Source organism: Mus caroli, chromosome 9, assembly GCF_900094665.2.
Source record: "Mus caroli chromosome 9, CAROLI_EIJ_v1.1, whole genome shotgun sequence".
NCBI classification, from domain to species: domain Eukaryota; kingdom Metazoa; phylum Chordata; class Mammalia; order Rodentia; family Muridae; genus Mus; species Mus caroli.
In genome coordinates, this window is record NC_034578.1 from 41,594,901 (window position 1) to 41,613,043 (window position 18,143).

General features: G+C 52.7%; 1 protein-coding gene across 4 annotated transcripts in view; it reads right to left on the reverse strand.

Annotated features, from left to right (window-relative positions):
• Phldb1 (pleckstrin homology like domain family B member 1) overlaps nt 1-15,664 on the reverse strand; it is a 49,643-nt gene extending 33,979 nt beyond the window's left edge. The window contains exons 1-5 of one of the 4 annotated variants that reach the window (XM_029481506.1): nt 15,591-15,664; nt 15,193-15,288; nt 8,413-8,493; nt 7,442-7,565; nt 6,354-6,524 (exon numbers count right to left, since the gene is read on the reverse strand). In XM_029481506.1, coding sequence (XP_029337366.1) covers nt 6,354-6,524; nt 7,442-7,565; nt 8,413-8,472 — 355 coding nt within the window. In that variant the 5' untranslated portion in view covers nt 8,473-8,493; nt 15,193-15,288; nt 15,591-15,664. Of the gene's footprint in view, nt 1-1,662; nt 1,812-6,353; nt 6,525-7,441; nt 7,566-8,412; nt 8,494-15,192; nt 15,289-15,590 lie in introns of those variants that run through there. The other 3 variants (XM_029481509.1, XM_029481510.1, XM_029481507.1) reach the window with 3 other exon arrangements.
• Nucleotides 15,665-18,143: the final 2,479 nt, after the last annotated feature.

The window sequence follows — 18,143 nt, forward strand, 5'->3', positions numbered from 1 at the left end:
CACACTCCCGGACCCAACCTCTTGGCTACCCAATGTGGTGCTACACAGTGCCCGGTGCCTCACGCCAGTCTTGGATAAGACTGGCAGGGAAGTCTACATTCCAGGACGTTGAGGCAGTTTCAGCTCAGGGAGGCTGCAAGGGCAAGGGGCATCCCAGGGCAAGGGGGTACTTTGGCAGGACCCCTCTTGAGCTTAGTGGTCTGGTCTTGGGACCCTGGACCCTGAGAGGCTGACACTCAAAGAAGCCCACCCATAGCAGAAAACTGTAGCGGACAAAGCCACCCACTACTTTGGCAAACCCACAGGCCCTCCCAGGCAGACGGCACCAACAGTTCTAAAGGCTGATGGGTAGTTGAGAGAACAGGGAAGGCCTTCCCTGCCAAGCCACCAATCAGAGGAGCTAATCCCACAGTAATCATAACTGGGATAAATAATAGTCACCCAAGCCATCCACCTAATTACAAGCACAGCTGTTTCAGAGAAAGCCAGTCACCCCCTCCCCTTTTGGCCAAATATTTAACAGTCTAATTAATGATGAATTTGAAGGGTCTAGACAGATTCACTCAACTCTAGGGTGAGAGGGGGCAAGGGCTCTGGCTCTCTGCACAGTCCAAACTGGGCAGCAGGTGGGGAGGCAGGGTGGATTCCATCCAAGCAGTGCCACACAAGGAGGCTTTGGGTATCTAGGGACCCTCTTCCCTGGCACCTACAGACTACATACACTGCCCTGCCCTTCCCCCCATTCACACCCAGGGGGTGTGGCCATGTTGCTCTGGGCTATAAATAGTGGTGCCAGGCACTGGCTCTGTATTAATAGAGTGGGCAGGAGGGCAGCGGAACAGAGAGCAGACCAGCTCTGGCCCAAATTAACTTACTATTTGTACTCAGGGGCCCCACGCATCGCTCCAACTCTGGCACCTACTGCCCCCAGAGACCTGGCCAGCCCATCTATGTCAGGAAGCCCTCACTCTGCTCACTCAGCTCCCACAGATTCCCTGGGCACTCTGGCTATCCAGCCAGAGTCAACAGTCCCTGCCTTGTCCTCTCTGCTCAGAAGGACTCAGGGTCCAGCTGTGTACAGGTGGGTGGAGGAACTGCACATCTAGAGGGAAAACACCGGGGCAAAGGAGAGGGTGGATCCTGTTTGTGAGAGATGCAGAAGGGAAACACCCCACGCAGCCTCACACACAGACACTCAGAAACCACATAGGCTCGCGGCCATATGGGCAGACATGCTGCACACTCACAGTGACAGTCACTGCCCTGCTGGCCACACAAATAGAATGGACTGGCCAGAGGGAAGCTGGGTGAGGGGTGAATGTGAGAAAGAATCTTAGCTCTTCTCATCAGAGACTCCTTCTGATGATAGCATAGGCTCCCTAAACCTATGCAGGACCCCTCTACAGGCTCCGGAGGCGGGTCCCAACAAGCAGATTCTCCAGAGATGGGGAAGATGGGGTCTGCACAGCCATTCAGTAACTCAGACCACCACTCACAGACGTTCTGAGCACACAAACCATCAGATTAACAGCCTCAGGCTCCCACTGGGGGGCGAAGACCCCATTCCTCTCATTGCGCCCACCCGTCCCAGAACGCCCCTCCCAGCTGGAACGTCTACGCCCGGTTGCCTGGAGCTGTTGGCTGACCTGGCGGAGGACTCACCGCTGAACCAGGACCTCCGGACTGTTTGCTCCTACCAGCCCGGGCCCTGCAGGTCGCCCGCCCGCCCTGGGCCTTTGAGGGGGCGGGCCGACCTCCCGCGCCGCCGGCTCCAGGCGCGGTGCGAGCAGCCAGGGAGCGAGCAGCCGCCAATGCCCGGGGAGGGGCGGGCCGGCCACCACAGGCGGGGGAAGGGAGCCAGAGAGGGAGGGACAAAGGCGAGGAGGAGGGGAAGAGGAAGTGATGGAGGAGAGGAGTGTGGAGCTGGATGGAGAAGGCGGGGTGGGAGGGAGGATGCCACCAGGCGGCGGGATGAAGAACCCGCGCTCGGGGCTGGAGGGATAGTAGGGCAGGCAGGAGAGGTTCCCAGGGAGATGACGTTAAAAGTTAAGGTGAGAGGTAAACAGAGGCCAGAAGATAGAGAGCCAGAGGTCGGAGTTCTGTCATACCTAAAGCTCTCTAGAGTAGGAAGCCAATGACCGAAGCCCACAGCTGTGGGGCCAGCCAGTGTCACCTTAGGACAGTCACACCTTCTGGCCTGGTGGCCTTGGATTCCTATCCACTGACTGAGGGAGATGGTGACAGCAGTGGATATGCTATGACTCCATACATGATGGAGAAAAAGTGGGACTCCCCACAGGATCCAGCTAGGGTCACTGGGGTCAGCTACGATCCTCAGTCCAGCACTGTGACAAGGTCACCCTGGGCTGAGAGCTCAGGCCAAGGCAGTGTTCTGTGTAATGCAAGCAACACCGATCTGAGCTCCTGTCAGCACCCTAATTGCCTTTTTCTTCTGGGCCCACCTGTCAAGAGTTCACGGGTATTGGCCCAGGCTGGATCAATGTCTTGCTCCTCAGAGCCAGTCCACAGGGCAGCCCTCCTTCCACTTAGTCACAATTTCAAGTTGTAGTGGCTGTGGCAAAGAGCTGTTCCCTATTAGACCTTTCCCTGTGCTGGAAAGATGGCTAGGTGATTGAGGTTGTCCAGAGGACCTGGGTTCAATTCCCAGCACCCACATGGTCCTTTACCGTCTGTAACTCCAGTTCCAGGGGAACCCACCTTCCTCTTCTGGGCACTGTGGGCTCTAGGCACACATGTGGTGTAGAGACATAATTGTAGGCAAAACACCCCTACACATTATATACATGCATAACATATACATGCAGACATATAAATGCATATGTATATATGTATGTATGCATGCATGTATGTATAAAAATAAATTTAAAGGCCCTTGCTATCTGGAGCCTCCAAGGTCAAGAAGTCAAGTAAACATTATCAACCAGTCAACCAGACTGGAACATTCTAGCTGGGGCCACAGAGAATTGCTTTTAACTAGGGACCTGGTCCTGAACACCAGACCTCACTTATAAGCCACACACACTCTCAGACACACTGTGTTCCCAGCAGCCCCCCGGGGAAACAGTCTGACTGTCATCTCTAATACAAAGCAACACTGCCCAGTCACAATGACACCGCCTCAGCCAGGCGCACACTGATCCAGACAGGCCCCCACATTATACATGCTCTATCACACACGGTTACTGTCACATTTTCAGCCCCCTCCTAGTTACACACTTATTTGAACAGAGCTAGTCTTCCAAGAAACCCCTGGGGGGACTCTGAAATAAAAAGCCAGCGTCCTTAAAGAAATACGAAGGGATTTTTCCATTCTTGCTGGATAGGTCACTGCTTCGCCCACTCACTGGCAGAGTATACATGCCCGTGTGCAAACACACAACACAAACACTCACATGTACACAGGAAACCGGTTTCCCTTCTGAAGAAAAGGGGAAGACCCACCATATAGGGTCAAATGTGAAACGAGGGGAGGCGTTAAAAAACAAAGACTCCCCAGGAAGAGTGATTCACCAGTCTGGAAACTGTGATGGCGAGCTGGAAGCCCCAGGCAGGCAGGGAGGATGCTGTTAGTGAGGAACAGCACAGGAGACAGACACGAGGAGGCTGGGTGCTCGGGCCTTCACTCCTGCTCTCCTTCCCTGAGCTTCCCTAGTAAAGATCCTTATCAGCCCTAACAGAGAAAGCTTGGAAGCTTCCTGCCCGGTTCACAGAAGACATAACATAGCCGGAGGGGAGGGGAAGAGCCTGGTGTCCTGGATCTTGGGGCAGCAGCTGGCACACACACCCCCGGGGGGATCCTGGCTATTCTGCAGCTCCTTCCCACCAACAGGGGCTTCAGCAGTGAAGGACACTCAGGCAGCAGCCCATGGTAGGAGTTGATGGAGGACCGGACTGCCTGCCTGCCTAGACAGCGCAGGCCCTGAGCTGTGGGGCTCTCTGGAGTCTCTCTTCCTTAGTCCCCTCCCAGATCTTTCATGTGGTTCGGTACTGTGGTCCCAGGGTGGAGCAGCCTAGACCCCAGCTTGAGATGCAGCCGCCCCGTTTGTTTCCTTGGTCCCTTTCCCAGCTCCACCCTTTGCTCTGTAGAGAAGAGGGCAGCATGAGATGTGCCAAGACGCCTGGGTACAGGGGTGGCAACCTCACATGTTCGCTGCTCTGGGCTAAAGGTTGGCATCTGTGTTCTGGCCTCCTCTCCCACCCCTGGCCCAAGCACAGTCCTGGCAAGAGCCTGTCACTGCCATGAAGATCTCTGCTTGCCATGAAGAGTGGCATTCCAAGTTGCCTATGGCTGGGCACAGTGCCCAGAATGATGCTTCTGGGGCCTGGCCCAGCCAAAGAAGGCTCCTCGTTATTCCCAAGATATCCCTTTACCTCTCAAAGAAGATCCAGGATTCAAGGCCAGAGTAGACAAGAAGACAAGAAAAAAAAAGTGTGTGTGTGTGTGTGCACGAGTGCGAGCTCTCGCGAGTGCAGCTGCACCTAGGTCCTGTGTTGCTTTACCACTGAGCTACACTTCCAGCCTTTTGTGATCCTTTTGTAAAACACGGCGTGCCACAGACTTCTTATGTACACATGGGAATGCACACACAGACATTTTGATGACATCAGTTCTGTGTTCACCCACCACCCATTTGAACACACAGGTCTGTAAACACACAAGGAAAGGCACAAATAAACACCAAAACACACAAGCCCAGAGACACAAACATATCCGGGGACACATAAACACAGTCCAGTCACACAGACACACAGAGATAGCACATCACCCCCGCACCACCCAGTATCCAAGGAAACGCACTCCCAAGAATGTCCGGACTGGGGCCAGGCAGGGCTGGGCTTGGTGCCTTGCTCCAGAGATGAGACAAGGAAACTCTCAGCTCCTAGAACCCAAGGGGAGGGGTGGGGGCTAGGAAGAACACCCATCCCTTTGTGCCTCCGCCTACCCTGCCAAGCTTCTGAAACAGGCGAGTCCAGACAAGACTGGGGGGGGGGGGGAAATGGCAAAGGGAGCTTGGGGTCAGAAGAATGTAGGAGGGTACATACTTGGTAAGATGGGCTTCTAGATCTGGAAAGTGGGGTCACTAGGGCCACAGGAAATGTGTAAGTCTTCTGCCGTGGCCTCAGACCCTCCCTCTTCTCGAGAGGTAGGAAACTGGACCACAGCACTGATGCTTCCAGGCACTGTCCACAGAGGGCAAGAGTGCTCTTACCCCAGGGAAATGATGGGATTGGAGGAGAGGGACAGGCTGGGAGGGATTTGCCCAGTCTCTTCCTTTGCTGCTCTGTGACTCACTGCACCCTGGAGCAGATGCTCTCTCTGACCCTGAACAGGATGGCCAGGGAGAGCATGCCAGCTAAAGCCCCAGTTTGTGGGGATTTCTTTCATCCAGAGTCAGAGACACTGAGCCCCAGGAGAAGGTGAGTCTGCCCTTAGCTGATGTAGGACCCACCTCCCTGAAACATAGAATCCATGCTCTGCTACACCCCAAAAGCAGAAGGGAGGAGTAGTTCCCAGGCCCGAGGTGAGGGAGTGTCACAGAAGACCCCCCCCAAGGAGCTGGAGAGACAGTGGGGTGAGATTTCCCCTGCAATCCAGCTAGTGGGCTTGCCGAGAGAGCCAGACTCAACCCTCTCTCCTATGTGAACTTGACTCACTGAGAGTCACATCTGGCCAGATCCTCTCTTCTCAGTCTGTTAATAAAAAGACCCACAAACGAACTAAGGATGCTTAGTGCCTGTTTCCAAGGCAAATACATTGGGCCTATTCAAAGTACTATCCAGCCAGCTCTTACCTGCCTGGTAACCATGGCAATTAGGGGACTTTACCCACCTGGGCCTCCCTTACCCAACAGAGCAGCCTGGTGCCTTAGGAAACAGAGGGGTAGCTAAAGCCACAGTCCTCATCTATATGCTGAGGAACAGGCATGCCCTCAGGGGACTTCATCCTCTAAGGCAACTCAATACGACTCCCTGCTGACATCATAGAAACCTCAGATCCTTTCTCTCTATTGTTCCATTCTCCTCCTACAAACACTAAAAGCCATACTATACCCAGGACCCTCTGATAGCAGGAACCAAACCTCTTCTCTCTATGTGATTGTGAAGAAAGTGTGGGGGTGGGGGAGGTCTGGGAAAGGCTGGGTGCTGGGTGGGGCGGTATTTTTAAGATGTTCTGACACGTACATTGATGGACAGCCAACCATCTAACTGACATGGGATCCACCACATCAGGCCTCCCCCGAACTAACATGCATGAGCTATGAGACAGACAGACAGACAGACACACATACACACACACACACCCTTGTTGGTGTGGAGGTATCAAACCTTACCCTGAGTGAGCCGGGTGGGCTGCCGAACAGGGAGCCCATCAATAGTGCAGGCATTGCCACAAGGGTACAGGGTGAGAGTGCCCCGCAGATTCTCAATGTAGCAGTGTTCTGGAGCCAGGCCTGTACCCTGCAGTGAGATGTCCCTGGCTGCAGAACCAATGACTGTCCTCCCTGGAGACAGGAGACAAACTGAGTCAAAACGATTATCCAGGCTAAGAAGGTAAGGAGATGGCGAGGGGGGCACGGTGGTAGTATATGTCTGTCTCTTACTTATGCTGAGACCCTGCCCAGTTCTGGCTACCCCTGAAGGTCAGTAAGGGGAAGAAACTCCTCTCAAGCAAGCAGTGAAAACTCTGTGTCTGAATGGGATCCAGAGAGAGGCCACAGGATTCAAGCCACCTTGGCAGCAGAGAGGGGGGCCTCACTTTGTTCCCCTAACTGGCTGTCTGTGCTTCCTTTCTAGTCCCTATCTTCTTAGAAAGGCCCCCTTGTCTCTCCCTCCCTCTCTCCCTCTCTCTCTCTCTCTCTCTCTCTCTCTCTCTCTCTCTCTCTCTCTCTCTCTCTCTCTCTCTCTCTCTCCAGCGCAGCTTCTTCTCTCCATCCCTCCCTGGTAGAGCCCCTAGGACTGGCATTTGGAGAATGTGGGGAATGCAGTGTCACCCAGGCAACAGGTGCATCCAGGAAGGGAGAAGGGCAGGCAGGAGAAGCCATGCCAGGGCCTCCTGTTAGGGTATACACCCATCTTTTCATTGTCCACATAGTTCAGTCTCCCATGCCAGCCATCATCCTGGAGCAAGGGGTAGTGGGAGGGCTGGCTCTTGATCCCATAGACTGCTAAGAACCCTGTGCTTTCTTCTTTCCCTCTGTTGACTCCCTTGATTCTAAACTCATATTTATTTATTTACTCTACACTGATCTTTAATCAGTTCATCTGCCAAAAAGGGTGGGCAGTCAGGGGGAGGCCAGGATGAGGCAAGCATTGCCTGCAGAAGGCAGAAGGGCCACCGCAGGCCCAGCCTCCAGGGCAGGAATGCATGCAGTGATGAAGAGGGCAGGAAGGAGCCTTGTCCTGCCAGCCCTTAACTCACCTTCCTCCAGCGGCAGGAGAGTGATCGCTGTGCTGAGTCTCCCACTGCCCAGGCTCACCAGATGCGGTTTGTCCGTCTGCACCTTCAGTCCTTGACCCGTCTCAATCAGATCCAATGGCCCTTTCTGCAGGTAATATGGATGGGAAGTGAGAGGTACAGACTCCTGGCCAGCAGCACCCTACCCCCTGTCACACCAACACTTCCTGCAGCCCTTGGCTCTCTCCAAAGGCTCTGAGGGTCTGGAAGGCTTACATAAAAACCTTATGCAGAGCATCACTGCACTAAATTCTAATTACACCTGAATCTGGGCCCCTAGCTCATCCCACTGGAGTTATCTCCAGGCTAGGCTCAAGTGTCCCTTTTGTTTATTAAAACAGAAAATGAGGACGGAGTGTCATAACTAGTAGGAGGAGGGCCAGTCTAGCTCCTGCAAGGCTTGTAATGACTACCCACATGGCTGTGCTTCCTCCTCCTAAACTGAACTACAAGGGAGCAGGAAGGCATGAACCAGGAGAGTGATCCTGCCTGCCAGAGTGTCTGTAAACTGATTTCAGACTTTCACAGAGGAGTTTCAGGCTGAACCAATTAACCTGACTCAGACCGTGACTGAGCTGGTAATAGGCTTGTGACTAGGGATGGGCAATGGGCAAAATGCTGATGCTCTCAACCTCAGACATGGACAACTGATGAGTAAAAGAGCTAAACCCAAGGCTGGAGAGATGATTCGGTGGTGTGAGAGAGCGTTCTGCTCTTGTGGAGGATCCAGGTTCAATTCCCAGCACCTGCATCAGAAGGCTACCACCATTCCCTATAATTCCAGCTCCAGGGTTATCTGAGTCTGACTTCTTTGGGCACCTGCACCTCACACACACATAAGCACATAGATCAACATAATTTAAAATAAAAATAAAACTCAAAAAGAGAAAGATCTGAACCACCCTTACCAAGAGCAAGATCCTGGTCCCACTCACCTGCACTACAGCCTGAGTCTTGCATCCAGGGCCTAGCTGGCTCCTATTGAGAGGATCCATGGTCCAAGGGCGCCAGAACTCCTGGGAACACAATAAAAAGCAGGTAAGCGGGAAGGCCGGGGACGAAAGGGAGAAGTAAGCTCTTTGGTGGGGTTCTCAGGGCAAAGCCAGTGCCAGCCACAATTATCTCCAGGACACATAGTGATGAAGAAAAGGTGGAGAGACTCTAAGGAGTGTGAGGGAGGGGAGCAGAGGTGACATGTCCATTCTCTGTTCCCACGTAGTTTCCAGCTTACAGCGTGGACACTACACCTCTCTAGTCCTGATCCTTGCCCCAACAAATGCAAACCGCCCACTAGATCTAAACCATGAACCTGCATTTTCTTGCTCTATACTACCCAGGCCCCAGGACTTAGCAGAAGATGCCTGTCCCCTGTCCCCCTCTCCCTCCCCACACCCCTAGCCGTCTGGAGCCTTAAATGGAGCAAGCAGGGCCTACCAAGAGAAGCAGGAAGCCCCTCTAAGGACAGGGATACCCAGAGATCAGCCAGGTGGGTGCAAGGGCTGATGTAACTACAACCCCTCCCCCAGCCTTTCCTTTTTCCTCCTCTCCCTTTGTCTCTTTCCCCAAGGGTCTCAATAGGATGTTTTCTTAAAGGAGACTGAGAGGGGAAACCCAGCCATTCCTGTCATACAGATGTCTCAGCTCCTGTAAATTTTTCCTTGAAAGCTACCTCACCTAATATAATCAGCTGTAAAATGTTCGTGCTTTTGAGTCCGGAACTCCGAGGCTCTTCAGTGGCTTGGTGATGGAGGAACCAGAAGTAGATTCCTGAAGTCTAAGCCACTGACCGGCCCTCATTCTTAGGCTGTGTCCTAGTGTCTGACCCTTTGTGTGTGAGCACGTTACCAGCTCATCAGGGTCCCTTCCCACTTTCTCTTCCAGCTGTCACACAAGTGACCCTCAAAGGAAGTAGAGTGAGAGCCTGGATTCCAAGGACTGTCCCCTCCTGACCTCCAGGCCCTCAGGCATGGAGTCACTCAATGCAGCTAGCTTTCCCACATCCACCCTTCTTCCTGGCCCGGCCTTCAACATCTCAGTCACCATTTCCACCCGAGTTCGCAGAAAAGAGGCAGGAACAGTGAATGCCTGGGACCCACTCTAGGACTGCCTGGGAGGAGGGAAGACATAGGCTACTCACCCTCACTGGCCCCTCTACAAAAGCATTAGCCATGGGATTGTTCCTAGAGACAGAGCTGTATGTCTTTCTCTCTTTTTTCTTTTCTTTTTCCTTTCCTTTTCTTTTTTTTTTTCCGAGACAGGGTTTCTCTGTATAGCTCTGACTGTCCTGGAACTCACTTTGTAGACCAGGCTGGCCTCGAACTCAGAAATCTGCTTCTCTCTGCCTCCCAAGTGCTGGGATTAAAGGCGTGTGCCAACACGCCCGGCTTCTTTTTTCTTTTTTAAGATTTATTTATTTCGATGTGCATTGGTGTTCTGCCTGCATGGTCTGTGTGACGGCGCCAAATTCCTAAGAACTGGAGTTGCAGACAGCTGTGAGCTGCCATGTGGGTGATGGGAAGAATTGAACCCAGGTATCTTAACCATTGAGCCATCTCTCTAGCTCCAAAGTCTTTCTTATGTACAGGATAGAAATCTCTCAGCATTTTTTTTAAAGGGGGTAGTGGCAAGGGAGTAGGTTCAAATTGGGGGATTATGTAAAAAGGCTGGGAAAGAAAACAAACCCAAAGATAACAAAGGTTCTTGGGTTGGAAGACTTTTAGACTAGGGTGCAAGACCCCTAAAATTACACTTACACACACACACACACACACACACACACACACACACACACACACGTTTGTTTTTTGTTTTTGTTTTTGTTTTTTTAGGCAAGATCTAGTATATCCCAGGTTGGCTGTGAAATGAAAAATGAAGGCTGGATGTGATGACCCATGCTTTTGCTTCTAGCATGCAGGAGACAGAGGCAAGTGGATCTCTAGGAGTCTGAGACCAGCTTGGTCCACACAGCAAATTCCAGGCCAGCTGAAGTTTCATCCCAGAGAAATCTTGTGTAAGGGGCTTGGGGGGATGGTGGTGGTGGCAGAGGAGACCTTGAATTTCTTTCTAATTTTCCTGATACACCTTGGGTGTATGACATCATGCTCTCTTTTATGTGGTGCTAGGGAGGGAATCCAGGGCTTTTGTTGTTGCTGTTTCTAGAGACCATTCTACAACCCTAGGATCTAGGGGTGGCTTTTTTGTTGCTTGTTTGTTGAGACAGAGTTTCAGTCTGTGGCTAATGCTGCTCTAGAACTTATTATGCAGACCAGGCTGGTCTACGACTCCTGTTACTCCCAATTGCTGGGTTTACACAGGTCAAGTAAGCCACCATGCCTGGATTGGACAAGTCATTAAACTTCTCACATTGTCAAGTCAATCTTCTACAAACCTTTAATAATAATAATTAAAGAAAAATTAGCCAGAACAGGGCTTGTCTAGAATAGTACTTGCCTGGGGCTAGGCATGGAACAGAAATAGACTGTGAATAGGCACAAGATGTTTGAGCTGTGTGCAACAGAAATGTTCTTTGGGGGGAGGGGTTGTCATGTACACACAGACTTGTGTCTAGGACACATGTGCATAGGCCAGAGGCAGATGTAAGGTGTCCCCCATCCCCCGCTATTCCTTTGAGTCAAGGTTATCTCATTGAATCTGAACTAGGCTGTTGGCCATCAAACCCCAGCAATCCTCCTGCCTCCTTCCCACCCCCAGCTCTGAACTTAAAGACGTGGGTGCTGGGGATTTGAACTCAGTTCCTCATGCTTGCCATTGTCCCAGCCTGAAACAAGAATGTTCTATAATTAAGTTTCAATGTTAGACAGGCGCATAGCTCTGTAAATATGCTATAAGTAATTGCACACTTAATTTGGGTTGATTTTATGCTATACAGATTAATTCTTAAGAATCTGTGAAAAGACGGAGCAGTGGTGGCACACGCCTTTAATCCCAGCACTTGGGAGGCAGAGGCAGGCGGATTTCTGAGTTCGAGGCCAGCCTGGTCTACAGAGTGAGTTCCAGGTCAGCCAGAGCTACACAGAGAAACCCTGTCTCGAAAAAACCAAAAAAAAAAAAAAAAAGAGAGAGAGAGAGAGTACTGACTGCTCTTCTGAAGGTCCTGAGTTCAAATCCCAGCAACCACTTGGTGGCTCACAACCATCCGTAAAGAGATCTGACACCCTCTTCTGGTGCGTCTGAAGACAGTACAGTGTACTTACGTATAACAATAAATACTTCTGAAAGAAAGAAAGAAAGAAAGAAAGAAAGAAAGAAAGAAAGAAAGAAAGGAAGGAAGGAAGAAAGAAAGAAAGAAAGGAAGAAAGAATCTGTGAAGAGAGACTAGGATTTACAGAAGTCACTCTCCATCAAGAGCACTTGTTGCTCTTCCAAAAGACAGGAATTCTGTTCCCAGCATCCACATGGTGGCTCACAATCATTTGTAACTCCTGTTTCAAGGATTCCTCACCCTTTTCTGGACTCAGTGGGCTCCAGATACATACAGGATGCACAAACATACATGAAGGCAAAACACCATACACATAAAATATAAATTAAAAAATTTAAATTCAAGTGTATCTGAAGATCCAGGAAGGATACTAAACCACATTCCATGAGCCACAAAGCAATCTAAAAACAGCAGCTGTGGATGGCATTTGGGTCTATGCCTCAGTTTCCCTATCTGCCATACTGTCACTGTCACCTGCGAAAGCCCTTATTTACAGAGAATAAATTCAAGTGGAGATAAAGGCTGTAAAGGAATTAGGTTAGCAAGGAAATAAGAGTGACTCAAGGAGAGGCTAGACAGGAATAAGGAGGTGAAATGAGAGGCGGAGATAAGGAGAGAGGTGTAAAGAGAAGATAAGAAACCGCACAGCAATTGGAAGGTGCGAGGCTATGGCCTCAGCTCAGAAACCTAACCCACAGCAGAGGAAAAAGACACCAGACCAACCTGACCTGGGCTCAGATGGTGCTTTGATAGAGGGATCTCACTGTGGCCTAGGTGGCCTCTTCTCTGACCCTAATCCCATGTCCCTTGGAGAAGCAGGGCTGTCCCCTGACGCCCTCCACTGGCTGGCTTGCTATGATCCCATTGAGTGGCTATCTATATCCAGGGCTTTAATTACCCACTCAGCTATGCCCAGTTGCAAAAATAAAATTAAAAAATAATAAAAAAAAGTCCTTGTGGTATGGCTTCCACTGCTGAAGAGCGGGCCTAGCCCTCTCTGCAACCCTCTTGCACCCAGATACAGAAAGCCAAGCACCTCCTAGCCAGCTAGTTAGGTAGCAAGGGTCTGGCTGTGCCTGTATTATCAACATAGGGAAAGATATTCTAGAGCATAAGGACTGGGGTCTGACACAGGTAACCCTAGCCCCATCCCCAATGTGCTAACAGCCAACACCACCTGTCTCCCCGTCTCCTGAACAAAGGTGAAGGGAGTTCTGGGAAGAGCCAACCAGCCCTGACACCAGTGAGCACTGAGGAAAGTCCTTGGGATCCCAAGGGACCCAAGATGAAAGGTCCAAAGTCAGCCTTGGAGCAAAAAGCCAGGTCCCCCTCCCTCACCTGGGTCTCACAGGAGTCAACTGGTGGCTCTAGAGGGGCAATGTATAGCAGTAGGCCAAGGCCTTTATGGTCAACAATGACTTTCTTTCATCTTCCCTGCTCACATACGCCCTCGAGGAAGGGCCACCGGCAGAGGAAGGAGTCAGGACGGGAAGGAAACTGAGGCCGGGCAGGCAGAATGCCCAGGAGAGGCAGGGCGAGTGTCCAAAGCCAGGCGGGTAGAGAAGAAATTAGAAATAAGAAAAATAGGCAGAGAGAAAAGACGAGGTGCAGGGATAATAGAGTGTGAAATCAGGAGAAAATACCAAAAGCTGGAGAGGAGAGCCTGGGTGTGGTGGTACATGCCTGTAAACCCAATTCCCTGTACTCCGGATGTGGCGACAGGATATCAGACACTCAAGGCCAGCCTCGGCCTGGGCTTCATGAGACCTTGTCTCAAAAAATAACAGCAGTTCTAGGGATGAGATAGTGAACTAGGAAAATAGACTGTAGGGAAGGCCAGGGGACCCTAAGAGTGGTGGTGATGGGGAGGGGGCAGACTTAGCATACATTCCCCAAATAGGAGAGGAAAAACCAGGCGCTTCAGAGCACCTTGGAGGGGGGAACGGAACCGGAGGGCAGCTAGGAAAAGAGGAATCCCCAGCAGCGGGAGAACAGAGTCTTGGACAGTCTGGGGACAGAGAAGACTGAGCTGGGAAGAGTATTGGGGAGTGAGGCTGGAAAGGTGCACTTCTCAGAAACCCGCAGGGTTCGTGGATCTCCGCACAGCAGAGGCTCGGCCCTCCCCAGGCTACCGGGTGGGATAAGGCAGCAGTGTTGGGTCGCCTGCTGCGGCTGCCCCGCCCGTCCGGCCCCGGGGACAAGCGGCCTTTCTTCAGCAGGGCAGAGAGAGAAAAAGTCGCTTGTTTGCACGGCAGGGAAAGGGGGCGGCCTCGCAGCTGCAGGAAGGGGGCTGGCATGTGGAGGGAGGTGCGTGCGTGCGTGCGGGGAGGATGCGTGAGTGGAGCAGCCTTCCCGGGCGACCCTTCCCAGCGCGTGGAGTGCGTGGTGTGAAGCGGACTAAGTGTGCGAAGTCGAGGCCCATGTGAGGATTCACGTGTGCACCCGTGGGGGTGACTCTAGACTGTCGGTGTGACGTGTCTTGCGGGTGCGCGGAGGTGAGGCGTGGGATGCTGTGCGTGGGAGCTGTGCGGACGCCCGTGTTAGTGGCCAGTTCTGTTTGTGTGACCGCTGTGGAGTGAGCCCGAAGTGCGATGAGTCAGTCTCCGGGAGCCTCCGGGACCGCTGAGCTAACGGGCCCAGAATGCAGCCCCACCCCGGCTCACTGGGTCCCCTGCCGGGCCGCGCGGTCGCGGGCCAAATCCCTGCTGCGCTGGCCTGGGCGGAAGCGTCTGCGGCGCCAGGGCAACCCCGCGCCCCAGGACCCCACCCAGCCGCCTACCCGCGCTTCCCCATCCCGGGGGAGTCTGATGACGGCGCTCGACCTCGGCTGGGGAACTCCGCGCTGTTTTTGGATCCAGACCGCGGAGGCGGAGCGGGAGCCAACGGCTCAGTCATCCCAGGTCGCCGGGGACCCTCATAGATAACGGGGGTCCTGGAAAAGTGCCCAGGAGACCCTAGACGTGGAAACCCCAGGATCCCTCCCTGACTCCCTCCCACGCCTCAGAGTTGAACTCCACATCTTTTTGAGTCCTTCCAGGCAGCTGGAAGGAGGACAAGAGCGGAGACGCCTAGGGGATCCCCCTTCCTGTGGTCCTGCTGAGGTGGAGAGGAACCATGTGCGATGCTATAGACAAGGTCCCGCGCGCGTACCCAACTCGAGCCTGCGAGTGTGGGATACTGGCCGTCGGGGTGCCCACAGGAGGATCGAGATCCCCCAAGACTTGAGGGGGGGATCCCTCCGCTTAATACCAGGGCCCCCTCTGGCGGTGGCGCTGGCAACGACTCAGGAGGGCAAAAGCAAGCAGTTCGCCGAGGGCGGTCCACAAAGCCCCTTCCGCCAACGCACTCACCTGGCATGGCCCCCTTTTTCCGCACCTTTCTACCCAGTTCGCTGGGCCAGACTGGTCTCGTCTGGTCCCGGGGACTTTCCCTTCTGTAGACTCAGCCAGACGGCGAATGGAACCCCGAGGCATAGTGGGAGGGGCACGCTTACCTTGTGGGGAGTTGGGGGGACACCGGCCCCTTTGCCCAAGTGGGCCGCGGCGGCCTCAGGCTGGCGAGGACTCTGTTGCTTTTCCCCTGGAGCCAGCTGAGTAGGAGGAGAGGGAGACTGTCCCGCCCCGCTTCCCTGAGTCCCCGCCCCCATCCCGTCCTGTCCGCCTGGCCAGCTAGAGAAGACGCCCTTGTGGTGCTGGAGCCCAAGGCCCCCACCCAGCTTTTCCCACAGCAGCACCTCCCCCGCTTGCACAGCGCCCGCTTTGTTCATCTGTACAGCTGGGCTTTCTACCACCACCACCAGGGCCACCACCGTGCAAACTCTCCTCTCACCCTCCCCTTCCGACCCTCCTAGACCACCCTCCACTCTGGGCCTCGAAGCACTTCTTTATTTACCTCCGCCTACCCAAGATGCTTGAACCGTCCCCTGACTCCCCATGAGTCCTAGCGCAGTCCTACCACAGATACTCAATTTCCTTTCAGAACATCGACTGAGGGCACGCAGGTCAGCCCCTACCCTTTGCTGTTCCAAGCCCCACCATAGAGAGCTGTCCGACTTAATAATTGCACACCATGCTTCAGAAATGAACGTGAAGGCAAGGTCCGCTGAAAGTGTGCTGTAAGCCAAATGGTGGTGGTCTTTTCCCCAGCACTCGAGGCAGGGGCAGGTGGATCTCTGTGAGTTCGAGACCAGGCTGGTCTTGGAATGAGTTCAAGGACAGCCAGGGCTACACAAGAGAAACCCTGTCTCAAAAAACAAAAACCAAAAAAATGTGATGCAAACCACAGGACCCAGGAAAGCTGAATGGAGCTGGCCTTTTTGCCTCTGTCCATTCACCTCCACTACAGACTTGTTGGGTTACAGCTGGAGCTGGGGGCAGGGTAGAAAGACACCAGGTTGGCTGAAGAGTGAGAGTTTGAGGAAGAAAAGAGGGAGGGGGCAGTCTATAAGCCCAGCCTGGCAAAGTCATTCAGCAATTCAACCCCCACCCCGAAATCCAAGCTGATAGTGTATCCGCACCTTGCAAAGCCTGCCCTTGCCCCAGGAGACGGCTGGGAGGCCTCATGGGAGCTGAACTCAGACTAGACTGGGCCTCTTTAACCTGCACTAAAGGATTGGCAGAGGCTTTTCCTCAGTGAAGGAACGAGCAGGAAGCCCCCAAGTCTGGCCTAAGTTCCAGATGGGATGGGTTGGAAAAAAAATTTTAAATGAAAGTCCTCTTTGGAATGGACAAACCCTGTTCTGTTCCAGTGGCTTTTGTTCTGTGTTCTCTCTCTCTCTCTCTCTCTCTCTCTCTCTCTCTCTCTCTCTCTCTCTCTCTCAGGAATGGCAGGAGACTGAACTGCAGGAATTTGGTCACTCATTGACAGAACTAGCATTAGTAGGGGGCATCCACAGCTGGCAATTAAACCTGAGACTGTGGAGCAGTGAACAAGAGGGAGGAGGAGAAAGGGTCCCACCTGCCACCTCCTCTAGCTAACAGAGGTGACAAGTGCACTGTGGTCACCAGAAAGCCCCAAGATTTAAGCAGCTTCTTTTTACCTCTCTTCGTATCATTTGAGGCTCAAGGAACAATTTCAGCTCTGGCCAACTTCCTGGGGCACGTGTCAATCACAACAGTATTTTTCATGCTGCTCTAGTGCGTTGTTTTGTTGCAAATCTAGCATTTGGAGAGGGGCTCAGATTAGGGGAATCTCAAACTCTTCCACCTTTTTCTTAACCTCCGGTGGCTGCTGACTGACTCGGTCAAGCATTCATTAAACCCGCCAGGGGCAGGTGACGCTGAGGCAGGGGGCTCTAAAAAAGCACCTAATTTTTTCTCAGTGTCTCACTGTCCAGCTGACCCTATGATCAAGGCTCTATGAAATTTGTTCTATCTCCTGCTGTGTCCAGCCTCTGTGTTCCCACAGTTAGAGCACTCAGGGGACTAAAGACCTCTGTCCCCACCCCTCCACCCTCATCCCACTCCACATCTGGAGCCCATCAAGAAGCCCAGTGCTCTCTCACAGTTATGCAAGAGGTCGAGCAGCTGGGAGCTCGGCTCTGAGGAAGGGGGAGGAAGAGAAGAAAGCAGAGACCAACCAGCTTTCCAAGCAAGCTTCAGACTTTCCGAAATGGAAGCAGGGGGAGAGGGCAGAGGCTGGGTGTGGAAAGAAGGGTGAGTTCTTCAAAGCCTTCTGCACTTAGCTGTGGCTGTCAAGAGTGGGTTTCCACACTCCTCCTGCCTTTCCCTTGGCACAGCTCCCATTCGGTCCCTCTTCTCAAACTGTGCTCCCTCTGGCTCCAGAAAAGGGTGAACGGTACTCATTTGGCCAGCAGCTGCTGTCGTCTACTCCCTCTCCCAGAAAGGATCCCTCTGGTTGTATAATAGTTTCCTCAAGATTGAAACATTCTTTCCTGCAGGGAAGTTCCTTAAGGAAGGTAAACAACTCAAAATAGCTCCAGGAAGTCCCTGAAACTGACCAGATTCTCTAGGTCCCTCCCTGCCAGAGTAAGGAATAAAAAAAGCCAAAAGTGCATCTCAGACAGGCTGAGCTTCAAACCAGACCACAACAGCTGCCTGGAAGAGGTTTAAACCAACCGAATCATTTAGAAAAGCTCTCTCCAGCCTGCTGAGCAGCATGCATGCTCAGTATTGGGCTCCGAGTTCCCAGCTCAGTGAGCTCTCAAGCTGGGGTGGCCTTGTGATACATCCATCTTTGAGTCATTTCTACTCCTATAAGTAACCTATCACCCACAAGTAACTACAAAAAAAAAAAAGTAACCCCAGTAAAACTCATTGGTTAACTAACTAAACTGGACTTTGGTGGTATGGTGGTTGGCCCAGAGAGAGGCACTATTGGGAGGGTGTGGCCTTGTTGGAAGTGTGTCCCTGTGGGGGTGGGCTTAGATACCTTCCTCCTAGCAGCCTGGAAGTCAGTTTGGTCCTGACTGATTTGGATCAAGAT